This window comes from Micropterus salmoides, unplaced genomic scaffold (assembly GCF_014851395.1).
Source record: "Micropterus salmoides isolate LMB-PRFRI ecotype aquatic unplaced genomic scaffold, ASM1485139v1 Ms_hic_scaffold_1, whole genome shotgun sequence".
Taxonomy (NCBI): Eukaryota; Metazoa; Chordata; class Actinopteri; order Centrarchiformes; family Centrarchidae; genus Micropterus; species Micropterus salmoides.
The window spans coordinates 17,522,546-17,532,116 of NW_024040040.1; the positions used below are offsets into that span (position 1 = coordinate 17,522,546).

General features: G+C 41.9%; 1 protein-coding gene across 1 annotated transcript; it reads right to left on the reverse strand.

Annotated features, from left to right (window-relative positions):
* Positions 1 to 29: 29 nt before the first annotated feature.
* On the reverse strand, positions 30 to 8,172 carry igfbp5a (insulin-like growth factor binding protein 5a). Its single transcript, XM_038721182.1, has 4 exons — positions 7,364 to 8,172; positions 2,810 to 3,018; positions 2,282 to 2,401; positions 30 to 2,173 (listed from the first exon to the last, which is right to left on the reverse strand). The coding sequence occupies exons 1-4, from the start codon at positions 7,695 to 7,697 to the stop codon at positions 2,036 to 2,038; spliced, it is 801 nt and encodes a 266-aa protein (XP_038577110.1). The 5' UTR covers positions 7,698 to 8,172; the 3' UTR covers positions 30 to 2,035.
* Between the last annotated feature and the right edge of the window lie 1,399 nt (positions 8,173 to 9,571).

The window sequence follows — 9,571 nt, forward strand, 5'->3', positions numbered from 1 at the left end:
ACATTTAACGATAGACCGACAGATAGGCATTTTGTGAGTACATGAATTTTTATTTAAATAGTGATTTGTCATTACAAAAAAAAAACACGAGTACATCAATTACACACCTGATAAATATTTCACTGTAATGTTCACATTAATCTTTTTTTTAACTGAGATTCTGAAAAGTGTCACTGTGTTGTGTTTACATGTGTGCTAGAATCATGAGAGAGAGAGGTGTTTCACTGGGAAGAATTGGCTGATGAGCTCCTGCCAATGCTCTCCCAATATCACAAGATAGTGATTAGGCATTAGGAATGTCTGAGATTATAAGAGTCATTAATTGAACATTAAGATTACAACAACAACAACAAAAATAATCTAAACAACGTTTAAACTTTAGAACAAATATGTTGTTCTCTGTCATTGTACGTTCGGCAGTGCTTGACTGGGAAATCTTTCAGACCACATCCACACCAAAACTTTTTTCCTCTTTTGTGCTGGACTGTCCCTCATTCAACGACACTATGAGTCGCATTCAAATCAAAATTCAAAGTGGTGTCGGGCAGAAGGCACTTGCATTTACATAAACTCAGCAACCTTGCTCTTTGCAGGATATAGGACCTGATGAACCATGAGAGCAAGTCACCATCGACCAACAGGAAAGCGTGGAAACATAAACAAGCGCGCACTTTGCATACAATTTGCGTGTGAAGGAAAATGCGCCGCACCACATTTGTCGGACAGTAGCTTGGGTAGGCTGGCCTCTATGTGAGCTATAAGGGCATGGCACATACAGCATAGTACACACACACACACACACACACACACACACACACACACACACACACACAGAGACACACTCAGGAGCATGCGCACACTGTACATACATTTACAAACAGTGGACACAATTGTCTGGACTTGATAAAGGCCTTTCAAAAGGAGAAGTCAAATATTTAACCTTTTATAGTATAATCCTAATTGCTTCTTGATGAAAGCACCATGGGTCTGTCTGAGGTGGTAAAGCCAGAATATCACTTTATGAGGGGTTGACTGCATAAAATATTCCCCAAATTTAAAATTAGTTGTTATGGATTTTGAGCACCGGTTTCTATTTCTTGGCTCTGAGCGGTAACAAGGCAACTAACAGAGACTCTCATCTTCTCAATCTTCTCATCTAACTCTCTGCAAGAGAGGGGGATATGTTTATTTCCTAAAATGTCAAACTATTCCTTAAAGTGTGCAGGTCTTTGGCTCCAATTAGTTATAAAAGACCAATGATTTTTTGAATTGATGCTGAGCAAACATACGATAGCTATTACGCTGACATGGCTGTAAGTTGATTGTGCCTGTCTCCTGCCCACTCACGAGTGACCCATGTGATGACAATATAATATATCCAGCCTCCTACAGGAATCCTGCAGAACCCTTCTCCCCTTTTCCTGCTTGGCAAAATAGCCTACAAGTGGGATAGTGTTCCGTGACAGTAGGTTGGAAGCAGAATTAAAAGGCAGACGTCGTTAATGGATATATAAAAAAATGCCTCTTACATCAGGATGTCATTCACGCAATTAAAAATGAGTAAAAGATCGCTAATTTAGACAAGAACTGACTTACTCTTCAGTGATGTCTCGTGATTGTCAGTCTTTCATGTTGATTGTCACCATGACCAAATTAAAATAGAGATTTTTAGCCACATTTAATATATGTCTTGTCTCAGAAGTTCTTAAGAGTAAATTTAGTAATAGACTCATAAGTACACAACATATTATCAGTATCATACAAATATATATAATCCTCTATTATCTATGGATATAAAGAGGTGAGGTGTTAGCTACCCTCAAACATAGTACACAGTCAGTGGGGAGCCAGAGTAAAGACTTACATGCGCAGATTTTCACCCAATTAAGCTTTTTAGTTCAGCTCCCCTTAAAAATGAAAACAGCGCAGTCCATCACACCTGACTATATATATAAGCATTTGTGCCATATTTTTTGGATTGGAAGTCATTATGTGGCAGGTTTGGAGCTCAACTTAGTACGACCAGTTCACTCTGTCATTCGTTGCTGTTGCTGCTGCTGTCGAGGCCTTTGCACTGCAGGTCTCCTCCAGCATAGTTGATGCCGTGCATTTTCAGGCCAAAACGGTCAACGCACCAGCAGATCCCCCTCCTCCGACCACGAGACGGCTTACACTGCAAGTTAAGAGTTTATTGGACAAAGGTTATGAAGCAGATGAGATGAAACCCTTGCCTGCTTTGTTAAATTTATAAATTACATGTAATAAATAAATGTATCCATACCTGTTTGCGCTTGAAGAAGCCCTTCTTGTCACAGTTGGGAATGTGCAGAGTGAGAGCCAAGACCCTGGAAGTGTCCTTCATGCTTTGAATTAGACTATCCAGTCTTCTCCTGCAGGGCCCCTACACATACAGACACAGGTGTGAGTGTTTGCATGATATCAGTGTGTGTTTATGTAACAGAGTTTAACATTATGGTCTAACATGCCCTTGGAAGTTTGTGAGTATCAAGAATAAGGAGGTGGGAAGTACCTCCACTGATGAGTACTTTTGTAAATTGGCATTTGAAAGTGTGAAAGTGGCCCTGCAGGGCATCTTGGATGATTTGTCAGAACTGGTTTCTTTATGAAGCCTGACGCAGTAGAGTGCAGTAGCCTATCTGAGAGTTTTCTGATTTAAAGTAAAGCAAATGTCTGTTTGTTTGCCAATATCAAAACAAAATATGGTTCAGAAAATTGCTCCAAATCTCAATCAGTCAAAGCAAAAATGTCCCTCTGAGTTATCTTTACTGAGTATCTTTACGTCACTTACAAACTCAGGCTCCAGTTTATCCAAGCTGGATGCTGAGAAGTCTGTATTCCTGATGAGTCCCGGCCTGGCCAGATAGTTCTTGCGTACATTGGCCTGCTCCATGGCCTGGGCCTTCTTTTTGTCGATGTGGCCTCTATATAAGGGCACCTTGGTTTGGGGTGGCATCAACTCAGGGGCGGGTGGCATGGCATCATCGTGAGATTCTCCATCTGATAAGGAGGTAAAGACAGACAAGGTCACTCATCATTGAGGGAAGGACATCATATAGTTTGCAAGCAATTACAGCCCTGTGCAATTGATAGTATTGTGTATTATATCAGGGTATTTTGTTTATCATTATTAAACACAAGGTTGTATAACAGAATGAAAGAACCTTGCATGCTCGTTACGGTACATATTTATGTACATACATACTTGTGCACGTGCTAGTAGATCACAATATTCAAACAAACCGGGGACCGTCTCATAAAAACATTGCTCTATAGCGCTACTAGTGGTCAAGAACTCCACACTGTGCACCAGAATTTGATAATTTAAGTCTCTGCCAAACATGAGCTTTCATTTTTGAAAAATGTCAAAATTCAAAACTAGATTAGCCTTAAAAAGTAATTCATAACCCTTCTTTCATTTCTACTATTATTATTATTATTATTTATTATATTATTCATTCCTTAAATTAGTGTAAAACTGCTAATTAAAAATATGCCACTTTCTGAATTAGAATCTGTTGTGCAACTGCATAAAATAATATAAAAATGTACCAAAAAAGCTCAGCTGCAGTTAGCTGATGCTTGATTTACACAGGATTATTATTATCAGATGAGAACTCTCTTTGACACAGTATAGTCAGTCATTTCTACAAGAACTTTACAAATTACAGACAGGCAGGATTTAAAAAAAACAATGATACCAATTACTACAAAAAACTTAATGGCCACAAGTATAATATTAGTTCTTGTGTGAACACAGCTTCAAAGCATTTTTCTGTTGCTTTCGTGAGACTGTTTGAAGGGGGTCAAAATCTAGAGCACCATGACAGCTCCCACCTGGAAATGTACCTATTTGAGGGGCTAAAATTAAAAAGTAAAGCTAAACTCACGAGGGCACAGGACAGGCGTGTCGAATTTGGTAACGTCACAAAACAAAGTGATGATTTCACTGCACCAGCTAAATGCTTATTTAGCACAGTTAGTGGCTACTGGCCAGTTTCCGATTGGATGTGTTGACATACAGAACAACAGGGCCTACATTTATGGCAAGTTAGGCTGCCAGTTTGGGGTATATGTAGACCAGGGGTTTTAAAACTTTTATAGCCAGTGACCTAAATGAGATATTTAGTCTCACCCTGGCACCCAGGCCCATGAAAACATGCTATTACACTTGTCATGTGGCAAGCCACCAAAAACAGCCGCAGCCCATTTTGGGTGCTAACCCCCACAGAAACCCTTGTGTACATGCATCTTTCATCTGTGGAAAATATAGGTCTTTGCTAAATTTTGGGGAGTTGTGCACAGTCGCAGAAACCTCAGCTCTCGCCACCCCCCCTCGTCCCACCCTCTATTCATATGACCACAGCAACTGTGTTGAGGTCAGAATGAGCGGCTTTCTTTCCCAAAAGCACTTTAAATTCATATTTCACTTCATTTATAGCTTTAAACATGCATTAGCCTTGTATGTGTCCTAAGCCACAGCTGGCCCATTTCCACTGCTGTGTCACGCACTTGCTTCCGTTTCATTTTGGCAGATTGCAAACTCTGCATATAAACCCCTCTGTTTCTGCACTGACGTGATCGCTAAGCTACTAAGCTAACTGGGCGGTGAAACAAGGCCACCGCCACGTTGCAAATGATCCTTAAAACCTCCCAAGCCCCTCCACCCCCCAGTGATGATGATGAAGAGCACGATGATGTCAGCCATCCACATAATGACAGGTTCTTGGAAAAAACAAGAGAGATTCCCCATCCTCCAGTTTACTGCTGACACTGTTTTATTTTCTCCAGAGAAATCTGAAGCAGATCAGCAGCCAGTGTAAGTCAAAGCAAGTCCTCACTTGCTAATCCTCGAGCTTGTCTAATCTGACCTGTGCTGACTGATCACATCTTTCATTTTCTTTCTTCTTCTCCCTTTTCCTCGTGTTGGAATTGTGAGACCTGATGATCCTGGAGATCCCTGCAGGAATTAGTGACAAAAAAAACTCTTGTTGCCTTCCTTGCTTCATCTGGAAAATCAATGTAAAGGAATCTCCCCAGATAATGCTGCAGAAGCATAACCATTACTTTACAAACATTACATGTTTTATAGTGCTACGCACACTTGCAAACATGACTAAACACTTAAATTTTTAACTTTTATCTGGTTTAAATGACAGCTTGTGTCATTTTTTCTGATCTTTGACACATACAAAATACATGTGCAAAATGTGGTGGTGAAAAAATCACACATCACATGTACTTAGAGTGTACGCATAACCTTTTTGGCAACTCCTACTATTTTATAAATTTACTGTATGTATGCGTACACATTTTTTTGGCTCATTTCTAAAGTGCCTCTAAGATGAGGTGTGTAGATTTATGAGCGTGTTTATGGGTTTTGTTTAATATATGTGTTAAGAGAGAGCGCCCAGCAGGAGATGTGGAGTTAATGGAGAAGCTGGCTGACAGGCAGACAGATGGGGGATCAGTAACCCACGCTCAGCCTGCATTCTGCTGAATCACTGCACAGCCTGGGCCTGCCTGCAGCGCCGAGACAGAGCGAGGGAGGGAGAGGAGGAGGGAGAGGAGCGAGGGAGACAGATGAAGAGACCAGGGTGGGACTAACGAAGAGTGGTGGGAGGGAGCAGAGGATAGAGTGGGAAGGGGAGGAAAAGGGAAGGGGAGATGAATAGAAGATTGAAGGTTTTTTTTTGGTTATACAACAATTTTTCAGAAGGGTGAAATAATCTTAATATGATTGATTGAATGCAGCCAAAGAATGTTTTTTCAGTGTAATCTGACTAACAGCAAAAATGTTATGGTAAAAAGGAATTCTGATCACAAAAACAACAGAAAAAGAAATGTCAGATTGATGGCCAGGGAACAAGCTTATCTTTGACAAGGCTAATTTGAATGTGACACTGATAAGTTTGTATGGCATCATATCAACGCTTCCCCTGTCCTTATCTTCTGCCTTTTGTTACTGGACTTGTAACACCACTTAACCAGAAAGTGAGGTTTAACACAGCCAGTGAGATTATTTGTGTTTCCAGAGTAGCTTGTACACTAAAGCTCCAATATGCAGGAAAATAAAACACAACACAGAATGGAAAGGGTCAACTGGGGATGGAGGGAGAGGAAGAATAGGGTGGAAAAGATGAGGAGGGACAGTCGCCAGGCAGGGAAAGAGGAGAAGGGGCACTGTGGGGGAGAGAATAGAGAGATGGAGACAAAAAGGTGGGTTAGATGTGGGAAAAGGCACAGGTGGTGGATGAAGAAAAGTAGAGGTGTGCAGGCCAACTGACAAAAAAGGAATAGAAAATACAGGAAACTATAGAGGAAGAGAAGAGAGTAAAATCTGATTTCATCCCGTGAAGAGAGTGAGTGCAACGGCCACAAGCCAACATTTCCCTCAAAGCGCTCCCCAGCAGACACAGTGACTGTCCCTGAACTGCCATTCAAAGGAGCCAACAAGGAGCCACACAGAAACACCACCTGTAATTTTCTCCCTTGTTTTGAGTCGGCTGGGGGGCCCCAAGGCGATGGGCCACTCACACGAAACCTACTGATTTATGGATCACAGCCCCACAAGGGCCTTTCAAATCAAGATGACAGGATGATTGGCGCCCGGCACCAATTGTTGACAGAGTTCACAGGGTCATGGCACACAAGTGCTTTGGAGTCGTGTGCCTTGGTAATGACAGGTGTCAGCCCGTCTTAAAGAGGGCTGTGAGTTGACCCACATCTGCCTCGCTGGCTCCTAAAGAGACAAGGAGACAGGGGAGGGCACCTGAACTCATTTCACCCTCTTTTTTTTATCCCCCTCCTATAGAAAAAAGAATGTATATTCACAGCATGCATTTTGGAGGAAGGTTTTATGATAGGGTGTGAAATAGTGTGTCTTTCTTTTTCATTTACCACTGTATCACTGGCTTACTGTGTGCATGTGTCACTTATGGGCTTCATTAAAATTCTTGCATTGACAAGGGAGGAGCAACATCTCCATCCAGCTGTTTGCTATTTCTATGCCCAGAGCCCTTTAGATCTTAGGCTGAAACATCATTTCTGCAAGGCAAATGTACAAATACTATGAGATCTAACATATTTATCATAGAAGTATTGGAATTATTGCTTGACCAAGGAGATCACTACAAATGTGTTGCAATAATTTGACTTCAGAGTCCCATAGTTTAGTATAATGGAGGAAAAGAATATAAAACAAGGGATTTACTAACTTCAATTAATAAAAAAATAAAGCTGCAATCAATTAATGTCTCCCTTAATTCAGTTAATTAATGCCCCGTTAAAGTCAGTCCCCTGTATATGCATAATTATAGCTTTTGTGGTCTTTCCACACGCCTACCTTTTGACGAATGCAACATTTTATACAACTTCTCGTTCATGCACACCCCCCGTCCGTGCAGAAGCGCGTGCAGCGGCTTCTCCTCGCCATTCTTGGGCAAGCAGCGGAGCCCGCGCGTGCACGGCCTGGTGTACACGCCGCACGGCTGTCCCTCTTCGAGCGCGCACGTCAGGCAGCAGCCGCAGCCGGGCTCCTTCACCAGATGACAGCCCACCGGCACCGGCGGACACATGGACATGGCCTTCTGATCGCACGTCTGGCACGGCACGTACGACGAGCCGCAGCCGGTTATGGTCAGCAGGGGAACCACCAGCAAGGAGACACTCAGTAGCATGGTCCGATTCTCGTCTTAACTGCAGGGTGTTTGACCGAAACCGCAACGATTATCAATTATATCTTGAGGCGAATCCTTACTTTGTAAACGGTGTGAGTCCAAAGATCAGGGGGATGTTGCATCCACAGGTGCCTTCAAGTCCCAAATGTTTTGCGCATCCGATGCTCGCAATCCACATAAAACAGTCACTCTGCTCCCCCCCTGCGCTGTCCCTTCAACCTTGCAGTCACCGATAACTTAAAAAGAAAAGAAAATATCCAGACACCAGTGATGCCCGGTGCCGTTTACGCGCAAACTCTCTCCAAATGAGAGCCTGATTCTCGCTGTCGCTCCCTCTGTAGGTTATTTTACCCGCACGGGTTGTGAGCAAAATGTAATCTGTGGCTTTGAGCTTGCCTTTTAAAAAAGAAACTACCAGAGGCGAAGCATATAACGATGGGTATGTCAAAAAACGTTTGGAGGGGAGGCGCACTTGTCAACTCCGTGCACCGCGATGCTGATTTCAAAGGGCGGGTGCTGGCATGCCTCCAGATCTGCCAGATAGGAGACGATGCTCCTGAAGGCGACTGAAGAAGACCTTCTCTCTCTCTCCCTCTCTCTCTGCAGAGTGGGCATTTTGCATATTAGATGTTTGTGCTGAAGAACAAGGAAGATCACTTACACTTACAAGATCAACCAAGAAGAAGCAGTTCTACAGTTTTACAGAAATCACAAGAAAGAGTCACACATAAAAATCCTGCCAATACTGCAAGCAAGACAGAAACAACTTGGCACAAAAAAGAAGCAAATGTGACATAATAAAACAGAGATTAATTGCCATTAAATTGCCAATTGATTTTTTCCAGACCTTGCTTTTATGGACCAAATTTCAATGACTAATAAAATACTTTTTGGTCAGTGTGTTGCATAATGTTATTTTTTGCCTGCTCCTCTGGTCACAGAACCCATAAAAAGAAAAAGGCTCACTTGACTTCCTGCTCTTAGTCAGACTAACATCTTTTACAGTTTTCATCCATTTATGTTGTGGGTTCTGTGGTTAAACTATACATTAATGATATCTTTTTTGCATATATGCCACAAGTTAAGCAGACCTGTTGATTGGTCTGGAATTTGTCTCGATCTCTGCTTGTTTCAGAAATCCCAGATGCTGATCTCCATCAAAATTGAAATACTTCTTTGTCACAAACTCACTGGAACATGCATTTATAGTATTCAGATAGTTGTGTTGACCGCAAACATGGTTTGCACTGTTCCCCTGTGGAGCTGCCAGATGGATACATAGAACCCACTACACCCTAAGCCCTAACATGTGTCATTTTCTTCTTTCTTTGTCTATGTCAGAAAAAGAGAAAACTGACCGTATAATGGCACCAAATACATAAAACTTAAGTCTTTCAAAGTTAAGGGTGGGTTCCTGCTTGTGAAACAAGAAAGATTTTATAAGTCCCCTAAGATATCTTTCAGTGTCTCTCTTCTGCCAAAGAAACTGTAGCTTTAAATATTTGTTCGATGCTGTCTTAACCATAACAAATGTATTCTCCAAAGATCTGCACAACGATATGCTGTAAAAGGTCCAGATCAGGGCAAATTGCATTGAGACTGACCTTATTTTATGACTCAGCGAGGTCAGTGTCCAGTGAGATAAGTGGTCAGCTCTCATGGAGTGTCACTGAGAACAAAAGCCCTCATAATTCACTTGATGTTTTAGCAAATACCAATATATGTCTGAGGATTGCAGATAATCAGCATATTTCTGTTTTTAGTAAACATAGCCCCTGCAGAGTCCAAGAGGAGTTAATTTAATGCTTTTGACCCTGGTCATGTTCATCCTCTTGGAGTAGGCTGTTAGTAATTCATTGATTATTTGGTTTAAT